This window comes from Siniperca chuatsi, linkage group LG8 (assembly GCF_020085105.1).
Source record: "Siniperca chuatsi isolate FFG_IHB_CAS linkage group LG8, ASM2008510v1, whole genome shotgun sequence".
Classification (NCBI taxonomy): Eukaryota; Metazoa; Chordata; class Actinopteri; order Centrarchiformes; family Sinipercidae; genus Siniperca; species Siniperca chuatsi.
The window spans coordinates 13,873,547-13,896,800 of NC_058049.1; the positions used below are offsets into that span (position 1 = coordinate 13,873,547).

The 23,254-nt window shown below is 39.8% G+C and overlaps 1 protein-coding gene across 5 annotated transcripts in view; it reads right to left on the reverse strand.

Annotated features, from left to right (window-relative positions):
• Window positions 1–8,958: 8,958 nt before the first annotated feature.
• Window positions 8,959–23,254, reverse strand: part of mid2 (midline 2) — a 140,971-nt gene continuing 126,675 nt past the window's right edge. For all 5 annotated transcript variants that reach the window (XM_044205238.1, XM_044205239.1, XM_044205235.1 and 2 more), the window contains 2 exons: window positions 13,237–13,444; window positions 8,959–12,903 (listed from right to left, as the gene is read on the reverse strand). In XM_044205238.1, coding sequence (XP_044061173.1) covers window positions 12,480–12,903; window positions 13,237–13,444 — 632 coding nt within the window. In that variant the 3' untranslated portion in view covers window positions 8,959–12,479. The remainder of the gene's footprint in view (window positions 12,904–13,236; window positions 13,445–23,254) is intronic.

A 23,254-nucleotide genomic window follows, 5' to 3' on the forward strand; every position in this document is an offset into this window, starting at 1 on the left:
TAGGGGATGATGATGAAGAGCTCCTCTGAGACAGTCCCTCTGGCTAAACCAAAACCTCTTCTGGTTTGTTTCAACGAAATAGGAGCACTCAATCTTAAAGACAGCTAGGACAAAAGCGATGTGGCACGCTGACTGCAAGCGCAGGTCACCAATAAGTGCTTTAGATACACTTTTTTACAGAACAGAGTTGTCAAAATGATGTGGAACTGATACCTGATTTTATCTTCTCCAGACATCTCATATAAACCAGTAGAGCCCATAAAAAATGTCAGTGAGGTGTGACATCTCTAGAAATGTAATGTTTTGATTTACAGAGAAAGACTCAGCAGAGAAATGGAGAGAGAAAAGGAGAAGATGAAAAGAAAGATGGATGTCCAACTGAATTGACTGCTTGCCAAGCCCTACCCCTTTAGTTACTGTTGCTATGCCTGTGAAGTTGTTCATTCTCAAACATCACTTTATGCAGTTTGCAATCATAACAGTGCCAGATTTACCGTCAAAATTCTTAGTCATTTTTTAAACACTGGAGTCTTGATAACATACCGTTTTACACACAAGTAGGCCTCTCATTTAGCCAGTCACCACTGATTTTCTCACTGATTTTTTCTCTGTAGCTAGCTAGTTAATTTAGCTAACGTTACCTCCATGAGTTGGTTGAAAATGCTGTCTTTTTAATGTTCCCAGTTAACTCTTTGAATCTTGTAAAAGGTGTCTTCAATATTCACTTGATGGCTAATGTTACATACACAATGTCATGCTAAAAGACTGAGGCTAAAGCTACATGTCCCAGGCTAAAATGTCACCATTCTCACCAGCTGATGATAAAAGAGCAATGTAGTTAGTATGTAACTAATTAGACTTAATATTAAGTATGATTGATTGTTCTACCATAACCACACCACAAACTACTTAAAGAGGTACTGCACACTTAAACGTGTTTTTTGAGCTGTAAAGTAAATTATATGACTGTACTGTGACGGAACACATCAATGCTGGTGTTAAAATTTACATTCTTACCAAATTTATAAAAATCTGTATTTTATGGGTTGAAAATGGCTCAACACACCATCTACTGGTTTAAAGAGTTTCCCCTCGGGGATCAATATAGTATTTCTGATTCTGATAAATAACCCTGAACCTTGTAAGGCCAATGCTGACATAGAGTCGGCCATTTGGGACTAATTTTTATGACATTTATATAAAAAAAGAGTGTTAACCTAATCAGAGGTGGCCGACCCACATCCCACTGCCTTTGAGTGGGAGTCTGTGAAACTGTGCTCATTTGTATGTATGTAAATCGGATCGAGATGCATCATTCACTGGAGTTTATGCTAGTTTTTGCTAATCCTCTACTTATATTTTTCATGTTTGCCGCAATGGTTCGAAATTGTGCTTTGATGGCTGTAGAAGCACCACCAGACTGTATTCTTTCCCTTGATGATGATAAACAGCAGGGCTATGGCTACGTACTGACACTCCCCCACGGACACACACTCACTGGAGAGCTCCTCAACGTTAGCTCAGCTACAACACAGGTACAACACACAAACCTTTACAAATGAATGTGCTTCTGACTGTCAAAGCTCCAGTGTGTTTCCAGCGTGGACACGGAGAGTCTGACAGCAGCTGCTTGTGGCTTGTTAGCTGTCTGTCGCTCACTCTGGTCGGTGTCTCCTTACCTCCCGTGGCACTCATGAGGCCACGTCCCCTACAGTGCTTGTCCTGTGAAGTCCTCTGCTGCATTTTTTAAATATGCTGGGACGGAGGGAGCTAGCAGAATTTGGGGGTGCAGTTACACTTTAACGATATGCTAAGTGTTTACCTGAAAATAAAACTCGATTACTACCGTAGGCGTAGTATAGTAGAAAGCTAGACATGCTAACGATTGCAGACCCATTCCTTTTTTTGTGTGTTGTGATGTTTTGGAAAGACTAAAAGAAGACACCACCATCCAAACTATGGGGGATGGTGTTAAGCTATGATTGGATAATAGCTGTTCAGAGAAGGTGGTTTAGCTAATGGTCAAGAGGATAGAAAATGAACCCATCCTGCCCACACCATTCCTAAGGTTTTCTCCCAGAACTGTACATCAATGTGTCAGCGACGATAACAATATCTCTATGAAACTAACATCCTGTCATTTCCATAGAGAAAGATGGAAAGGTAGAGATTTCTGCTCAGATCTCTCTAAAGCACCTGGACATATCGGTCTCTTTTAGCAGGACCATCAAGACTCCAGGACTCTCTGAGACGCCACCGGGCCGGTTGATTGATTCCACCCTCAGAGATTAATCTAGATATTGACTGTGTGCGGTGTGAGTGTGTGTCTGGGTGTTTGAGTCAGAGAGAGAGAGAGAGAGAGACAGTGTCTGATAGAGACAGAGCCAGTGGGCTCGGTGATCTACAGCCTGTTTAGATCCTCATTTCCCAGAGTTCATAGCTCTCTTCTATCAACCCGCAGGCAAGGAGCCAAGCCTTTGCTCTCTCCTCCATGGTGGTTTAATTCATCCTCACTTAGGAAAAGTAAAGGTGGCTTCTGTCTGCCTCAACAGGTCCAAAGGCAACTCATTTTATCACTTCACTTTCATCTGCATTCTCTGTATTTCTCATCTTTGATTTTATTGTGTGGATTATGTGGTGTTGCTCTTTTTGTTTTTATGCTTCATGTACTCAGCAGAAAAGGAAAAAGGAGCCTTAGTCTCTGAAGAATGTCCTTAAGCAATGGTTAAACAGGTGAAATGTAGCCAAGGGAAGAAAACTAACTTATTACAAGACACGTGCACCCACCCACATGCAAGCAGGCATAACCACACACAGAAAACACATGGAGGATTTTACACGCTTGCACTCCTACACATACTGTCAAACTCTCCCATTTCAAAGCAGATCAGCCTCTAATTCAGCCAGTTTAAATAACTTCCTCCGAAGCAGATGGTAATAAAATGAGGCTTTTTTTGGATACCACTCCACTCTGGGCAGGTAGATGCAGCTGGAGCAGGTGTGTGTTGGTGAAACAGGGCCAGGGGCGTGATGCCGATTTGCAGTTCATTATATCCAGCTGTTCATTTGTAGCTCTGACAGACCTTCACTGCAACAACACCTCGCTGACACACGGATGGCTGTCCACAGCTGATAACAAATGGCTGGATTTTGTGATGGTGGTAGTATTACTGTGACATTTTAATGTTGGAGAGAAAATCCTGGCTTGTTGCACAAATGCAACAATGATTGAGACTTCTTAAGCCTCTATGTAACGAAAAGCTGAGGAAGTAATAAAATATGCTGAAGACATGATGGCTGTGTATTGCCCTGCCAATAATTGTTTGCACAATTTATTAGGTTATTGATGAGTTTAAAGGAGATGCTATTAAACTTAATGTTGCGGACACAGGAGACTTTGTTGGGGAGGGCAGCAGACTGCATGCATTTACTGATTGACATACATTTACTGCTTTGAATGAGAAGTACATAATTCCATACCAGCCATGCCTGAGAACCTGCAGCAGCAGCAACAAGATCAACAACAGTAACTTCATGTTTCAATGTGCTTCACAATGAATTGCTGTCAAAATCCCCAGATGAAACAGGTGGTGCTTGGTGACCAGTGTTCGGAAGTAACGCATTATTCAGCGACGTGTTACAGTAATGTGATTACTTTTTCAGTAACGAGTGGTGTAGTGGATTACAATTTTGGATTCTTGTGTCCATTCCATCAAAGATCAGCACTGCCAAGATGGTTTGTAATTGGTCAACACTCATATATTTGTGCCAAAGTTCAACAAAGTTGGACAGTATAATGTGAAAACTCTGCACAGATGTACTTTGGCTCTGCAAGTGGATCAGCTGATTATGGCAATTCCACTGAAATTAAATTTAACACTGAAATGTTGCTGCTTTAAATGCTGGAGTGACCAGGCCTTGAAATTGAAATTGGAGCAGGAACACTTGAACCAAACAATAAAACAGAAAACATAAGAGCAAAGATAAAATAGATGAGCAAAATAGGTACTTATTTATTTACTAATTACACTCACAGATCCTCTGAGGGGCTTTTTAGCAGCCACACAGAACCTGAAGACTGTCTCTGGGTGGTAAAAAGAGTCATCAGAGGACCTGAGTGGTGTGTCTGGGATGTGTCTATGAAGCATATTCTGAACATGTTCAAGTTAAATGTAGTGAGAAGATAAAAAAATAAATGTTCTGCTAAAACTCACAGCAGCATTCTCAGTTGTAGAGTTCGCTATTGTCTTTTTTGGTAGACCAGAGGGGAATGCATTACATTAATGTATTGCCTGCTGGTGATAAAAGCATACATTAGTCTTTCACTGTTCTCTGGAGAGAGAAAGTACCTGACCTTGCTGTATTTCAAAGGTGAAAGAAAGCAGTTTGGCCACATCTCTAATGCCCAAATTTAAGACAAGACCACACGCAGTGTTTTTTGTGTTTATGATTTAAACTTTGCTGCCAGACATCCTCAGTGGACAAAGTAATGAGTCTTTAGTAAGTAGCTAGTAGTAGTAGTAGTAGTAGTAGTAGTAGTAGTAGTAGTAGTAGTAATCAAGTGTATTGATGAAATGTGTTATATCAGGCAAAACTCAGGCCACTGGTAGTCGTGAAATGCTCCCCACCATGTAGACTTTTCATTCGGTGTAATTAGAGAGTTGTTGTACGCTACATTAGAGGCTTCAGTGACAAATGACTTAACGAGCTACACGGGGAGTCCTAATTATTCTGCAATTAGAAATGTAATTATGGGTTGCTCCAACGGCTTCCTTGCTAGTTGGCTAGCAGTGTGAGTGAGCAGAGACAGAGTGAGCATCACATTTAACCGCCAGCTAATCTGTCACACAAGGTAGGCCCATGTGTGTAATTGCCATAGGGGAACAATGTAAGAAAGAGGGAAATTTGACCCCAAAAATTGTCATCCATCCATTCAGGTTCAAGCTCATACTTTTCTGTCTTTAATTACACTCGGTCAGGTTAAGGAAGCATTCACTGTACTAAGCGTAGTGGCGTACCACAAAAGAAGATACTTTGTGCACGCATGTGTTTGTATATGTGCATGCACACCATCTGGTAAAAAGACACAACAGAGGGGACGCCCCGGTAGCTCACCTGGTAAAGTGTGTGCACCATGTACTAAGGCTGAGTCCTTACCACAGCAGCTTGGGTTTGATTCCAGCACAGGCCCTTTGCTGCATGTCATCTCCTGTCTGTCTTCAGCTGAACCTATTTAATAAAGGCAAAAAGCAAAAGAGGCAGACAGAAAGCAGACTGATAAGATGCAGTGAGCACCAAGACATTGTATTACTCAAACAACATTCACATAACAATATTGTTGTACTGAAGTTCATTATTTTGTCCAGGGCGAGGAAAAAAAGTCTGTAGAACTTGCATCACTCACTCACTTTTTCCCTTGGATAGACCTCTAATCACAGCCCCACTACTTAAACTTGTGGACTGTACTGGATGGAGTTAAGGCACTGAGGTTTGTAATCCATCTCTGCTAACCCAAGCTGGAGAACAAAAGCACAAAATACTGCTTCAAATCTACCTAAAACAGGTAAAAACTAGTAATCAGATATAAAACGTTGATCTGGAGGCAGGCAGGTATACTGTAATGGTTTGTAATTGGATTTCCCTCAGCCTTTCAGTGTTAAGTTAGTAGTTATTAGGTTGCTAAGCAAATGTACAGTCAACACTACGTGAGGAGCGTTAGTCTGCTTAAACACTAGAACAAGAGGTTTGGCAGAAATGGTGCAGATACCATATACTGTAATTATACCTCAAAGCTATATTATATATTATGTCAGAGAACTGAGTCTGGTGGTGTTAATCTGTCCAGCAGCAACAATTTATTCATTCAATACAAGCTTGATTGACATAAAAACTGTGTTGTTTGCCCACAGAATAAAGTTTTAATATTGTTGCTGTTTGTACCAAACAGGAAGTGCTGCTGTTTATGAAAGTGGGCAGTTTCAGACAATCAAATGCCTGACAATGGATTTTTGTTATTTTACAGGTCTGTTATTTGGCAATAATTTCTTGAAGGGTTCATAGAAAGAACTGCAATCTGGTGGTAATTGCAGGGGAAAATGGAATCAAAGTTCTGAGACTGTTATTCTAATTGATTTAGCTTGTTGTGTTGAGTTTAAAAGCATTTGTTGATTTCCAACCGAAATTCCCCTGAACGAACTGCTTCTTTTTAACCCGAGTAAATATGAATTAATTTTCACATTGTGCATGTTCAGCTGACCTGCTCTGCACTGACTAAAAGACTCAAGGTTATGCTATCTTTCAATTTATTGGAATTAATGAATTGGAAATACCAACTGAATTCTGTCTCTATTTGACGCATAATTAGATCAAAATTACATAGTTCCTTCCAAGAAACTTCTTATTACAAAATTATTTGGTATCAACACCTGTAAAATAAAACATTACCATCCTTTACCTGGCGTCCACTGTGCAAGACACTGAATAAAAACAGTCGGATGCAGCTGTAATAAGTTTTTATTCTTAATTTTATAACCTTTAAAAATTCTTAACATGCTGTATGTGCCATCTATTTTGAAGTTCAGTATACGCAAACTTTAATAAACAGAATCAATGCTCCATGTTGACATTTATCTTGCTCAATAATGCCAAGATGAATCAGAAAGAATTTGCTTCAGTCGCAGCAACACCTGCCTCCTCACTAGTGATGTTACTGCTGAAGGCAACATCAAGTTACTCTTTGGAGGAAAAGGTCAAAGTGTGTCGTTTGGATACAATGCTCTTGTGAAGATCGTTGTTAGTAGACTTTGGGTAAAATCCATTAAAATCTTTAAACTCAGTAATCTATTTCAGGGTCCTGGACTGTTTTTGGACCAACAATTTGTTTTAGCACATTTTCTAGCATTAGGTTAGACATTTACACAGATTTTTGTCCAAACTAACCAAGGTCATGGGTATGATATATGTGTGTGTGTGTGTGTGTGTGTGTGTGTGTAATGCCATATTGATCCCTGAGGGAGATAATTCATCTTTTCAGCAGGGGTAGCAGTGTAGGGTCAGGTGCACAACAGTAACCTTGGAGCTGATATGGTTTTACTGTCTTGCTTTAGGATATTGCAGCGCAGACACAGGGTCACATGGCGAAATAATATGCACGATACCACCATATTATTTGTATGTTTCTATACTCACACACTTTTTTTTTAATCATTTTACATAGTGATCAATGTATACTTTCAATGGTTTTAGGGACTGATATTCACCTGGTCCCCTCATGACATTGTGAGAACAGTCCTCCCTCACAGGAAACGAGCTACAAAATAAGTGAGCATATTGTTCATCATTTCAGGGTCAGTGTGTGTGTGTGCCATGTTTGCAGGCAGTGTTGGGACCCATGCACTACAGTACTATGTTGTAGTAATGAGGCACTTGTGCCAGTGATGACAGATGAGGGCTAGAAGGGTATAGTCCTACTAACCCCACCCTGAGCTCTGGATGACCTGCCAGCCTGGCAGCCTTACTCTGCCTTTAACCATTCCAAGGCTCAGCCCTTTTGGAAGCTTTGGGCTGCATTTTAAATTGGTGTCCACACTACATACCCAAATTCAGATGCACTATGAGCAGTCCAAGGCACTGTTCGTGTATGACATGCCTCTCAAAAGGAGATTTATTATGGATCTTTATATTTGCATGAGCCAGGTTGCAAGATTAGAGGCATTAAAACATCAATATCTTTAAGGAGTAGTTAAATATTTTGGGAATTACACTTATTCAGGAAACAGCTAGCCTAGTGTTTTTACACTTCAGTTTTGATACAGATTAAACAAACAATATATAATGTGTTAATCAGAAATACTTTATTGATCCCCGAAGGGAAACTCTTTAAAAAATACAAAATTAGTGAGCTTTTAGAGGTCCTAGTAGGCGGTTTTGTTCCAGTTGGACAGAGCCAGGCTAGCTGTTTCTGACTGGTTTCCAGTCTTTTTTAGAGGTGTTTAGTACAAAAAAAATTACCAACAAATCTTAAAAGTGAACTGGCTAGCAAATGAACACTGACAGACTCAGTAGCTTTTAGTAGTGGAGCACCTTACTGGTGACCGAGTGTGCCATTGTCAGCTCAGCTGTTATTCACAGTAGGCCTACTATTAAAAGTCAGCGAAAGCCACAGAAACAATCATAATCTGATAACTCTGTCACGATCGTCTGCGGAGCTATTAACCTTTTGTACAGTGTTTCTGTAGGCTACTTCTGCACTGAACCAAATGTGATTGTTTGAACTAGCAACAGAGTGAACGTGCTACTGAAGACAGTCTGAATCAGTGCTGAACGTTATGACTTTATGGACGGTGATGCATTCATCTACTGTTATATGTACTGAAGTGCCTTTGAATGGCAAAAAACGTGAACAAACTATATCGTCAGTGACAACAAATCTTTGAACTGAACTGACTGAAATGATTCGAATCAGCGAAGTGATTTGTGATTCAGACCTCTAGTCGTTATGCAAAGCTTAGCTAACCAGCTGCTGGCTCTATATGTTTACTGTACGCACGAGTGGTATTGATCTTTTTATTTAACCCTCGGCAAGAAAGCGATTAGGTGTATTTCCTTTTATTTGTTTTTATATACTTACTGTATATATACTCAAGTTTTTTTTTATTTTTACTCCATTTCTTTCTTTCTTTCTTTCTTTATTTTGTAGTAGCCTTTCCATTCCTTATTATTTTTATTTAATTCTAGTAATCCTGTTTATCTCCCCTTGAGTTTTTAGCTTTCTACCACAGGCTTCTGTTCTCTTAAAATCTATGTATATCTTATATGTATATGTATGTATGTCTTTGTGTATTTATATAATCATATTTTATAATAATTGTATTTTTAATGTGTAAACAAACAAATACAATAAAAATAACAGAGTATCAAGGCAACACAGATGATATAAAGAATTGTGACTCCAACACATTTGGGATCAGACTTTTAATTTGACTTAAATTCACATAAATAACATTGGTTCATATATATTTAGTATATTATACAACTTTATATAATATATATTTCCCCCTATGATTTACATTCCTCTCTGGCTAAAATGATCTCTCGTATCTATGGAAACAGAATGCTTTGCTTGAATGCAATTCTGCTCTTTTTGTGCTGTCTATCAAGGTCCAAATGCCAAAAGAAGAGGAGCTTGTTTCTCATGAGCTGTAAAAAATAATTTCCCAAGTTACACAAACAGAAAAGCAAAAAGGAGAATCTATTGCATTGTTTCTAGGGTATTACACTGCACTACAAGGAGTGGGTAGCTATTGAAAATCATTCACTGTATATATTTTACTGTATTGACTTGTGACACAAAGAAAGAGCACTGCAAACTATCTGATATGCATGGCAATGAACATTTCGTGTCTGAGTGTTCTTGTCATGGTTTATTTTTTTGCATTAAAAAAAGAGAATATGCTTGACACAAGATAAGAAACCCCATCATGAAGATAAGGAAAGAGTTATGAACCTGCAGCAAGGTCACATAATCATGCAGTGACCCAGCCAAGCACACTTGCACAGATGAGTTGAGCTTGTCAGTCTGGATCACAAATCAACACATGGCTGTTTCGAGCCTGCGAATGACATTATTCAACAAGATGGGTGGATATCTGGAAGTCAGGTAACATTCACTAATCTCCCTGACAGAACAACCTTCCCCTCATACTGGAGCTCCTCCTGTGTTAAACTTTGACCAGTGGACTATCTCTGATGGCTGTAGCGCTCAGGCAATCAATACCTTCATCAAACAATCATGACTGACGCATCACAGAGTTGCCCTAAATGAACACTGCAGGTTTAAAAGTACACTGGGGGGCCATGACATGTCAGATTTTCGCTACCTTTCCATAGCTGAGAGTTTTACATCACTGGATCTTTGCTTTAGCTCATCAAGTAACCACGTTTACTAGCAAATTATAGAAATCAGTGAGTGTGTGGGGTACGCCTGTTTTTTTTCAAGTCTAGCAAATCATAGCCTGTAAATACAAATGTTACATGACATTCAACATTAAGTACATACCTGGTGATGTGTAAAATGGCCATAAGGTGTCAGGTTTTTCACATCAAATCTAACAAGATGGTATGTAAAACATCTGTTTGTTTCAACACGTCAAGTGTCACTTTGTCTCAATCCCCATTGTTTCCTGCTACACAACCTCTTAAATCTGCATAAACTATGATACATATTTGATTGTCTGAATCAGAGCCGCTACCTGAATATCAAACCAGAGAGAAACTGTCACCCATACTAGGCCTTAAATCCAAATAAAAAACAAACAATGGATCCAGCTATCCAGCTGTTATTTGAATGATGGGTGACAAAAAGAGTTTGAGGTCAAGTCTGTTGTAAGCAAATGTGCAGGTGAGTCAGTATCTGATGAAAAACAAGATTTGGTGACCTTGAAAAAGCTACTTAAATTACCCAGTGTACCGGTGTGGGATCCTACAATGTTTCATGCATTTATCACGACAAGGCCAACCTAAACAAAACATGATGTGTGTGTGTGTGTGCATATGTGTGTGTTACCAAATCACAGAGGAAAACACAATCATGCCATGACATTGTGACAGACAGCAAGTTAAAGTGTTAACCCCCTTCATCCCTGAAAAGTCGACAACAGAGTGAACTTTTTTAAAAACAGCTATTAGTTTATCACATTTCATCATGATAAAAATCGCATAAACATCATCATAATCATATCCCTTTTCTAAACAAGATGAAGTTACTATCGAAAGGAGCTATGGGGAGGGAAAGTCACTGGTTGTGTTCACAGTGAAAAAACCTTTTTAACTTTATAAGTTAACCAGCAGGGACCTCTGTTTTATTGCAAAGTGCTTTGAGTGACCAGATTAGGTGTTAGCAAAACACTTTAATAATACAATACACTTTATTATGGTTAATATCTGGTAATAATTAATTATTGACCATTAATAATTTTCTAAATATGAGTAGGAAAATAAGGTGATGTAGATTTTCATAGGAGTGAACACAACCAGAAGTCGTGCTAGTTGTCACTTTCCCTCCCCATTACATCCCTGCCACCTTGCTCCATTTACTTTCATACTCATAGAGGGGAAATAGTGTTAATTAAAAAGTGCATCATGAATATGTTGAGATTAATAATAAAAGTAAACCATCTTTTTTTGTCATAAATAACACTTTTTCCTCTAATATTCAATAAACCTCTTATTATACAAGTTGAGTAGTCACATAATGAAAATCTACCCCCTGTGATCTTGTTAATATCTGGGAGCAACGTTAACACTTCCTGAATCTTGGAAGCTATGACACACCAATACAAACAGGACTGCTGCGTCAAATCTAGGAGGAAGATCAAGCATAAGATTTTGGCAATGCCCACTTACAGCTACTGAGGCTACAACACATGAAGAGTGACACCAGAAGATATGTAATGCACCCTGTTGTACTGCAACACAAAAAGTCCACAGCTAGCATGTATTTGCAAAGACTGGAAAGATGGGGAAACAGCTAGCCTTGCTCTGTCCAAAGGTAAAAATCCAACTTGCAGCCCTCTAAAGTTCACAAATTTACACATTATATCTTGTTTGTTTAATCCTTAAAAAACAAGTAATGTAAAATCAACACTTCGTAATTTTACAGGAAGTAATGTGCTGAAACTATCAGACTGGAGACCTTCCAGTCTTTATGCTATGCTAAGCTAAACTGGCTGCTGGCTCTAGCTTTAGTGCACAGACAAAAGAGTGGTATCTTCTCATCTAACTCTCGGTAAGAAAGCAAATACCCTAAGTGTATTTCCCATAAAGTCAACTCTGCCTTTAACTGCTAATTCTGATCAAATCTAAAATGTGTTAAATTTAGTTCACTTGACATATCACGTAACCTAAATGAGACAGAAATAGGGACATTTAAAATAAAGTTAAAATGTCTGTTGTCAGTGGTTTCTTTACTGGATGAACATTTTGCTGTGTTTTCTTTTTTAAATCTGTCAGTGAGACACAGTGAGACATTATGCCATCTCACTCTTCACATGTTGTAACTTCAAACAGTAAATGGCTGACATGACCATTCCCTCCTTGGTCTTCTGCCTAGATTCAAATCAGGAGGACAATAAATCAAAAAGGAAGACCTTAAATGGTCTAGACAACCAGATGTCCAGCCCTGCCCTCAGTGAGCATAAGATGAATTTCAAGACTATTGACATTTGCAGTCAAGAGACCTTGTTCCCATTCACTGATGGATTTGTAAAGCATTGGATGGCTACAAACTAACAGGACTGACATTTTTCCAGACTGGTGTGCATATTTCCAACACTTTCTAAATCCATAATAAAGTATCTGGTCCACTTGTAATGCAGAGGATAGAGCAGAACTCAGTCACACTGTCAATGTCGTTCAGCTCCCAATCGACCTTTCAGTTACCAGGCCTGAATGGACTCTGCAAGGCCATTGGTGGGCCTTTCTCAGTGGCAGGTCTTCATCCCGGTCAAGTATGGTGACTCTTGTCGGCACAGGCCCATCTGCTGCTGTTGCTGCTCTTGAAGATCTGAGGCCACACCGTCGACAAAGTCGGGGACGGGTAGCCCTGAGAGTATCATGACTGACTTGTTCCAGATCATGAAAGTGGGTACAACGGGCAGGAGGAAGGAGATTTCAAAGGTGTGAATGTGCTGGGAGTTCATGGCATCGTAGAAGGACAGTGAATTGTTGTCGTAGTCCAGCAGGACACCCAGCCGCCTCAGCTGCAGGCTTGCCTCCACCAGCATCTCCTTGCCGTCGTGGCGCACCATAAAGTTGTTGTTGCAGCGCGAGAACACCCATGAGGACGAGTTCTTGCCGCTCCATTCGTTTTTTGGGGCTGATTTGTAAGCCACGCCGATGGCATACCTGCAGGGAAGGAACATTTTGGAATGCATTAGTGATCTGAAACTAGTGTCCTCCTTAATGACTTTACTTGCACAGTCAAGCTACCTCATGCTGAGGACACAAGATAGGCACAGGCCCTTTGGGTGTTTCCTGCATGAAGAGGTCTACTTCAGAGCCAATTAGCGAAAAGAATATAAATAGGATAAGAGTATACACTGTGTGTGTCTGTTGTGCTTTTGTGTGTGTGGGTTTGCATAACAGCCTAGATTTAAACTCCCTAAAGAAAAATATTTCGGTTTATCAAGCCTCCTTGCAGGCTTATATAATGCACTCTTGTTCTTGTGTGCTTCTTACCATGTGGATGCTCCGAGCAGCACCTCCCAGTAGTGACACCCGCTGTCAATAAAGACATTACCAGCTGCACCATAGGAGCCTGTGCCGCTGAAACGCTCTGGGGTGTGGCTCTTCTTAAGTGAGCTCTCATCCTTCTCCATGGTCAGACAGTCGTTGGACAGACGCAGCTTCTTGTGAGCCGTCTTTGGGTCCAACTTGAAGGGCTGACCTGAAAAGAGACAGAATTTTGTGCTGGGTGAGCTAATGTCGCTAATGATAATGATAAAGATAACATAATCATCATTATCACTAACATTATCCTCATCATTTGGGCAAAATAGCACTTCTATCTAAAACATGATGCAACATACATGGATGAGAAGAACATGGATTAAAAATAACATATTGAACTGAAATCAGTTACATAAAATCAAGGCTAATAAAATTCCCTGCATTCCCTTAATGTAATCACTGTAGATCACAAGTAGTTTTAAGTCTTTTTATCATGTTATGAGATATTTGCTTTTCTCCTGATTTATGTCTGAATATTATGAGAAACTCCAGTACAGAAGAGGGCAGCAACTGAAAGCAGTCATTGTGTAACTTTTAGCTTTAAATTTTATTGTTTTATTTTACAGACTACAGTTGTTGGAATTGTGTTTTCTCAGCTTGTATTGATTGAAGTTGCCTTATGTAGATTATCTTGTTGAATTAAAGCTATTTGTTGGCTACAGAGCGTCTTTTATTTATCACAAACCCAATGCAGAAAATCTGAAATCTGAAGTCCAGACTGGCCTACAAAAAGAAATCCTCACCACACACTACATTAAATGATGAACAGATTTCTTCCCAAAATGTCAAAGTTAATTTTGCTTAAAAATCTGAGGTTGGCTTCTCAGTTCCTAATTCATGCTGCTATTGGCCTTAAAGTTCTCATGCTCACAGGATGCAAAGGGGGTTAGGTGACATGTAGTCTTAATTTTAAAGGAGCAATAACTGATTTTTTTTGGCCATTTAGGCCAAACAAGCTGTAAACACAACACTGACATATTATCACAGCATACAGTTGCCTATTTACACTTCCAGCTGAGTAACATAGTATTCATTTGAAGTCGTGTTTCTGGATACCTTTCTGGATCACTGAAAACGGCTGCCTGTTGTGACAGCAAAGCAGTGAGAGTGAACCAAAACAGTAAAGTTGTGGGCTGTAAAACCAAAACAATGAGCTGAAAGATACTAAAATGCTCTGTAGAGCTGAGGGGATCCGTTGATAAAATACAAATATTGATCTGAATAATGCCACTTGTTTGAGATTGAAGCTATCAATATTTATTTCAAAATATATTTTCTTGCTATTTTGTGTTCATGATCACTTAATATTGTGGAAAAAAGACAGAAGATACCACAAGATCAGAAGTTGAAAGAGCTGTGCGTAAGAATAAAAATTAGAGCAAGATTTTAACTCAGAGCAGCAGCAAAAGACGAAAAGAGAGAGTGAGTTGAGAAGTGCTCACAGAGAACTCACAGGGAGAGACAGAAGAGGAGAATGTTTGAAATACAAGGGTGAGAGTCTAAACTTCAAAGCCTCACACAGCCTTTGGTGAAAACATTTCATAACAGTGGAGGAAGCCACCCGGCATTCTCCTCTGTGCCTCCCATCACACAGACTTGGAAATTAGCTGAAGGAAATAGCCTTCACTTCTACTGCAGTAGGTAGCGGTCGGGGCTATTCAGTGGAAATGCTGCTATCCAGTTGCAACAATTCAATTTTCAATGACACCAGTAATTTGGGTGTAATGGGTGGAAAATTGAGAGGGTAAAACTAGGTGAGTGGCAGAGAGAGTTAAGGAGGAGAGGAGAAGTTGAGGGGATAATATGAGGCTGAAGATTGGGCAGAGGATCCCCTCTTTGCCTCTCTGTGTGCATGTATGTGTGTGTGTGTGTGTGTGTGTGTGTGTGTGTAAGCTTCATGGAGGTCAGCCATGTCCCTTCCAGACCTGACATTTAACTCTGACACCTCATCTCATCTCTCGGCCTCCCTGAGCCTCCCACGGCTTAATGAGACACAATGAGGATCTCCTCCCCTCTCTCTATCTGTCCTTTCCTTCATCTCTCTCCCCCCATTCTCTCATTCTCATCCTCTCTCCTCTCTCACCCACTCCCCTCCAATAATCCTCATGGTGAGTGTGTGTTACCGCGTGTGGATATGAGACGACGAGGCCAATGTGCTGCTGGCAGCCAATTACATTAATGCGCTCTCTTCTTTGAACTGCTTATCGCTGCCAGCGCAGCCATTTCCAAACACTGGGGCTCTGTCATGCCTTTCCAGGGGATGACTCCTGAGAGCCAGGGCTGGGCCTGAGGTTGGGGAAGGGGAGACACACGTGACGGCAGAGGACAAGCAGACACACACATGGAGCATCAACTCCGGCCTACGCACAAGCAGACATACAGTAAGTGTCTGAGTGGAAATGTTTTGAACCAATGACAGCAGGATTCTTGTAAATGGAAAAAGTCATGCATAATAAGCTTATGTTTAAATGGTGAATTCTTCGTATGTGAGAATAAATGTGTATGTACATAAGGCTGGCAGGATACTCCAAATGAAACAGAATTTGGAGGCTTGCACAGGCAAAATAGCAGATTTACCACTAGAAGAACTGTTGCACTCAGTTTTAAGTGCCATAGTGTTGGCAGGCTGGCAAAGCGGCTGTTTATTTGCATTGGTAAGTATAATTTTTACTTCCTGTTTTGAGGAACGTGTAAGCCATGTCTACACCCAAAATGAGTCACAAGCTCATCAGTGGTGGAAAGTAGCACAAGTACATATACTTAAGTACTGTGCTTAAGTAATATTTTGAGGTACTTGTACTTTACCTCATTTATCTGACAGCTGTAGCTACTAATTACTTTGCAGATTAAGATTTTACAAACAAAACATCTGATCAGTTTTTAAAATGTGATACATTGTTATAGAGCAACTGTGACATTTAAATGCTGCTTACATGTAAAGGCTTTGAGAATAATAAAACTAAATTATAATAAACATGATAAAATCTACTTTTGATATTTCAGTACACTTTGCTGCTAATTCATCTGTACTTTTACTTAAGTCTGAATGCAGGCTAATTAAGTATTCCTACTTTTACCAAAGTAAAGAATCTGATTACTTCTTTCACCACTGAAAATCATTCATGTTACAGAGTCGCCATGAAATGAACAGACTGAAGTCGCACTGAGTATAGTGGTATTTGCTAGCAGCACTCAGAGAACATGCCAAATGTGATTTCTTCTGGAGTGTTACACTGCCGGCCTAAAGGCGTAAAGAGCCAGTGTGTGGTGCAATATATCAGCAAGAGGACCAATTCAAAAAAAGAAAGTAGATGTATATGTGTAAGAAAGTTCTGAAGCTTTTTACATTAGCTGCCTGTATAGACAACACACACATTAAATCGGTGATGTAAACAGTGATGAGACTGTTTGTTACTGAAGAGTACCATCTTGTTACACATACACACACACACTCCCGTGCTGTCAGATTCTATATTAAAAAAAATAAAGACAGGACAGGATAATGGAACAGTATATCCCACAGACAGGATTTCTTAGCAGTGTCTGTGATTAACCTTCTCCCACTCTGTAATAAATAGTAATTAGAGATGTCTCCAACTGTCTGCAGAGGTGATAACTGCTCTCTGTTTGACTGCCTTGAAGCTGTGCATTGTTACGAACTGGGAAGTCTTTAATGGAAGCTTGTAAAACACAAAAACGAAAAAGTATCAAGGAAAAAAAGGGGTGAGAAATAAAAGGGGCTACTGTTGGAGGAGCGTTTTATAAAAAGCAATTTCATTCCAACTTCATTTTGCTGGGTCCTTGTTGAAATACTTGCAGTGGGATAGCATCTAGGTAATTGACTTTATTTCAATTCAGTCAGTTTCACTCACGCTTTTTTTTTTCCCCCTGGCTCACATTTTTGCAGAGGGATAGATTGAGCTGCCTCTGTAATGAGGGAGATAAAAAAAAGATCCATTTTACTGCATAACTAAACAATTACTGCAGTAGAAACAGCAGCATCGGGGACACAGAGTGCTCTCTAGACACATCAGAGGTCGAACACAACCTTTATGTCTTTTCAGAGGTTTCTACATCTATTAAAATGCATGCCGCTTGGCTTCAAATTGACTGATCCATATGTAATGTGGTATGTAATCCAACAGTGCTGACTATGGGCCGGCTAAAACACAGATTTACACTGGTGAGATTAAATATGCATCAGTCATGTAACATGATGGGGACGCCCAATAGCACAGCAGGTGTATGAGGTGCATAGCAGGAATTCCTGGCAATGTGAATGTATCACATCTTGTCTTCTCACCTCTTACTGGGCAGTTTTTGGCACTTTCTACTCAACTTTGTGTAGTGAAGAGCAAAGACAAACAGCAGTCACTGATCTTCTACAACTTCACCCTTTAATGAACTCTTCAGAGACCAGTGCTAGAAAAATAATTTTCAGCAAGGCTTCTGGGTCTGCTTAGAATTTCGCTGTGATTAAGAAGCCATTTTTGAACAGAAGGTTTCTGTGATGGTTCGCTAGAGTAAAAGCGTCACTGTTAGCACTATTGGTTGTGTGTGTAAAATGTAATCATTCATTAAAACTCAGCTCTGGTCTTAATGATACAAGGCTTCTTTACTCCTGTATCAATGCACACTAACTGTATTGCAGAAAACAAACAAACAAAATGTATCAAAAGCATTGTTGATCACTATCAAGGCCCCCTTGGTGATGTGCTGTGTCTGTTGGAGCCTATTGTCTGTCTTGGAGAAAAACAAACAAACCAGAAAACAAACAAAAAAAAACAACCTCCAAGCCAGCTGGCTTTTTAACACATTCCCAATCGACCCCTCCAACTGCTGGCATTTTCACCTGCTCAGTGAATGAAGGACGCTGCTTTTAGTGAACACATCACAAAACTCTTTGTTGTCAAGCCCCAAAGACAAATGACAAAACATAGTGATATATTGCTAAGTAGCTTGGTCTCCGCTGTCCATAGTGAAAAAGGGACTTCATTTTGGCATCAATGACAGGCCACCTAAAAATTGAAATATGTAATGTTTTAAAATGAATATAACCTTATATCTGGCCTGTATTTGATGGAGTATAGTACAACATTAAAACATGGTGTTGCTGCTGCATATTCTACTAATGAGAAAAATTGATTGGGTTTCTCAGATTGCACATGTCCTAAGTGGCAGTTCTAATAAAGCAAACATATTTAGTCAGGTCAACTGGAAGTCCAGCACCATTAACTGGAATGGTTAGATATCAGCACCAAAGACAACATTACAAATGCAACACTAGATAATCTTTGCAGTACTTGAAGGGTGAAGAAGTTCATCTATAAAAACGAGTCACAAATATGTAGTTTCAGTTTTAAAAACTGATATGTAATTTCTGAGGACCGGGCACTGTAGTTTTTCGCAATGTTACTCAAGCAGGAGTAAATAGTGCATTTGTTCGGGATTATTTTCAGCCGCACGGACAACAGTGGAGGTATATGGCGCAGAGGAAAAAGCTTTATCACACTTTTTCTACTTGGGCAATACTTGTTAGTAAGGTAAATTCATTTTTGTTTTTGGTCTTTTCATGGGATTTGTTGACAAAAAGGAAAAATACAGAATATCGCCGGCCTTATATTTTAAGCAATGCTAAGGAGAGGATGTCCATTTTACTGCAATTCCTACTGCTTGCTGATAGAGCTGTAGAGAAGTTCCTAAATAATTAAGATTACTTAATGTGCCTTTATTCTGATACCAAAAAGGTGCTGCTCTACCCAGTTTTATGTTAATCTACTTTAAAGTGGGACATTCCTATGCTTGACAAGGAAATGTTTCAGAACCAGTTTGTCTTTGCTTCTCTTCTCCTGTTCTTTTCTGTAGATATTTTTTGGCATTTTTTGCCTATTTGACAGTTCAAAGCCTGAGACAGCCCAGAGGAAAGGAAAATTCAAAATAAAATCTGTTCTTTTTCCAGCCTATTTCTCTTAGACATAACTGAGCTCAATTTAATATCAATATGAGATTTTCTCATACATTTAAAATTCAGCTCCTGAGAAATAGCCTTCCTCTTGTCTCTCCCCGATCCTAATTTAAGATCTTAAAATGCTCATTTTCTCTCTCACTGCACTGATCTTTATTTGTCTGAAATAAGTATCAGTAAGTAATCAGTAAGATCCAAAAAACTTGACTGGCTTATAAATGAGCCTGCACAATATAAGAAATTTGTATCTGATGAAATTCAAGTCTCAACTCAACAATGAGCACACCAAAATAACTTTTGCTTTTCTTGTTATTCTCAAACTGGACAGGATAATTTGTCTGAGATTGATTAATTCTTTTGCTACTTATTTCTCCTAAATCGCCGGTTAGGAGAAACAGGTCTGAATTCAGTCATCTCAAAATAAGATGATTTATTTCTGATGAGGAAATGAAAAGAATATTATGAGCAGAAAATTGTTCCTCTGGGAGAAAGTATATATGGGGAGAGAGCAAAGGGAATGACATGTCTCCTGCTGGAATCAAACCAGGGACATTATAATCACATAGTATGCATCACATACCAATTTTCCATGGGTACATCCCTCTCTCCTCCTTCTCTATCCTCCTTTTTTTACCTCTTTCTCTTGTTCTACTCCCAACACGGGAGTCTCTCCTCTCATCTCCTCTTCCCTTGCCTCCTCTCCACCTCCTACTGTTTACTTTAGGGGCTATGTGGTAGCTTGAGGCCTGTCATCAGAGATGCATGCTGGGTAAATATTATTGCAGGTCCTTTAACAGATAGTAAAGAGGTACACGGACCCCTGGGGCACCTTGACATGTGATATTTTCAGCCTGGATTTTAGCTGCTTATTCAATGCAGGGAGCAGAGTCTGAGAAGTACACAAATACTGTACATGCACTCACTCACACACACTGCTGACTCCCTGCTTTGTACACACAATATGGACGCCCAGAATAGTTTACCAACAGAATGACGAACATTATATAGTCAACAGTCCAGTGTTTGACTGTCAGCACAGTAGCTGCTTAAAGGAAGGCCAGTATGCATTCAGATTAGCTTTTGTTTTCACACAAACAATATGCTCACTCAAAATAGAGCCTAGTCTTCACTTGTAAACAATAGAGCTGCTACATAAAGACATATTTAAGCCTGGATTTATGTTGTTGGTACTCCTACTTCACACCATCCTGCAGCTTTGTACTACAAACTGAGAAAAGTGGATGTTGATGTTTGGAGCCTATACACTGCGGGACAGGTGCAAATGTCAAAGCAGGGGGGTGGAATCTCAATGCAGCTGCTCATTGTGGAAGCACACCATCGTACACTGAGCAGGTACATTAATCACGGTTTACCTTCCTTTTAAAATGACATTTAATAACCTTAGAGGAAAACAAATACGTGTGCAACCTAAAACAGGTTGTTCTTGGCCTGGGTACACGTGCTGAATTTATAGTTGAGGAAATCACATCTTGTAGTTGACTTCCACTTGCGCGTACAACCAAATCAGACACCCTGAACAGTACAGACTGCTTTCTCTGACTGGACCTGATAGTCACTGGCCTGCAGTATGGAATACTAAGCTTAGAGAAGAGACAACACAGACAGAGGAACATACTGCATGATAATACTGTAAGACCACTGAAACAATCTATGGCCTACATAAGCTGCTGATACTACTCAGTCTAAATTTGAACCCTTTCCTCTGTCCTATATTAACAAACAACAACAACTACTGCAACTTTGTTTCTTGTTGGTGTGAATTCATTACTGAGACAGGCAGCCCATTAAAAAGCATAAACAGAGCACAGTCTAATAAAAGCTGTTTAGATTAATGTGAGTTTCTTGTTCTGTCAGCCGCCACTCTAATAAGTTGTGACCAAACTCAGATACAACCTTAATTCAATTTCATGCCTATGAATGCCTAAAAATATGGTGCTTTAAACACAAATATAATGATTATTATGTTGTCAACCAGAAGATGCGGCTTTGCCTTTTTAATGTTAAAATGACTGGATACGTGCTTGCATTTGAATTTATTAGACAGGCCTCATTACTTTTTGTTTTTCATATGCGAAGAATCTAGGAATGTATCTATATTTATTGTATATATTAAAAACAGATGAAAATCTGGAGTCAGTGAGAGAAAAATCTGTGCAAAACCTGAGCCTTAAGAACAGAAAACAAATACTTTTGTTCTGTATTTTAATAATGTTACTGTTTGCTTGTATAAATGCAACATCTTACCCTTTCACAGATTCACAAAGTGTAACTGGACTGGCACAATGTAATTTTGCCAGTATGTGCATCGCTCAGGCCTGGACTGTGTTAATGGGTAAAAAGTAGTGGATTGAGAGCACTTATGTCTGCAGACACTCATCCCTGCAAAGAGCTATTTGGTGTCTTCTATTCACTCAACACTCTCCCCCTCTCACTCTCAATCTCTCACTTTTCATATACTTTCATGCTTTCTCTCTCAGTAGAAGACAGTCGTGTAGAAACCTGGTCACATTTCGCTCTGAGGTAAATGCAGAGGTACGGTCAAAGCAATGAAAGGTCACACACAAGCACACACACATGCACACACTCTCTTCTTAACTGCCTGCTTCTTTGTCATACTTAATTCATACATGTTTCAAGAAGCTGTGAGTTACTTCACGTTAACAGCACAGTGATACTTCTACAGTATATACTACACCATTAGTGCCAGTGTTCACTTTGAGCCACTCAGTGTTCGATGAGTGGTTTCATTGGAGTGAGATTGGGTTGACCCAAAAAGCCCATGAAAGCTTTAAGACTTCACAACATGATTTTAAAAGTTGTCTCCATCAAGCCAACTGAATTGCATGAGACAGGACCGCAGCAGAGGTGCGAAGCCATTAGAAGAGCACTCCACCGATTTAGCTTTGCACTCCTATAACACTGTTAGACTCACGGTGGACAGTTAAAAACAAAAAGGATCAAAAGCGATGCAGCAGAACCAGAGATATGCTCTTTTTACGCATTCTTCTTCCTTGTCAATACCTGGCGCCTACATTTCCCACAATGCAACTTGACCGCTGACAGTTCGGTCGGAGCTTCGGTTCGGTTATGCTAGTTGTAGCTAATGTAGCCCCAAGCTGCTAGCCTGATTCAGAGATGAGGAGCATGCAGGCTACAGAGGTCTGGTAAGTTCACTTCCTTCTAACTCCACACCCCCAGGTTTTTTTCATTTTCAAACTTGTAGTCTTCAGCCCCAACCGATGCGGACTTGAGGCAAAATCACTTGAGGCATGGCAGTATCAAATACAGGGGCGGGCAGTAGTTCTCCCCAAGACCTGTGAACGGACTTTGATGTGTAAAATTGGTTGAGTTCCCCTTTAATCTTCCTGGGTACCATGATGTACTATACCTTCATCATGATTTCTTAAATAGACTGTATATTGTTTGATAAGGAGAACATTTTTAAACCAATGTTTAAGGTCGTTGGGGCTAATTTGGCTGTCTCTGCTGCTGTGAAATTAAATCAACTCTACATAAATTCCTGACTTTCTCATACATTTGCGCAAATAGCTTCAAGCTAAAGTTATTCCAGGTGTCTTCATAGCAATGCTGAGTAGGGTTCTTGAAGGCAGAAGCTGTAGCAGCATTTCTCCCTTTCCTGCTTCTCTGCCAGACAAACATTCATAAATTGAAATACCCACAAACGTGTACACAAACTCTTGGTTTGTGTACATCTGTGTGGGATTACAGTAAGCATGTCTGGCCTGTCCTCACCACGAGACCAAAAGTTGTGGCATCTTGAGATGAAAAGCTTTACCTCTGGGATGAATTGACAGATGGCATAAAGACTGAAGAATAGGGCACCATAAGAAGAAATCATATGCCATAGCCAGGGGTAACAGAGGATAGTGTGCAACTGCCAAGAGAGGGGTTAGAGAAGGACATAAAGGAGGAACATGGAGAGTTTGAGGCCAAGAAACAACAAGAGACATTACACAAGAG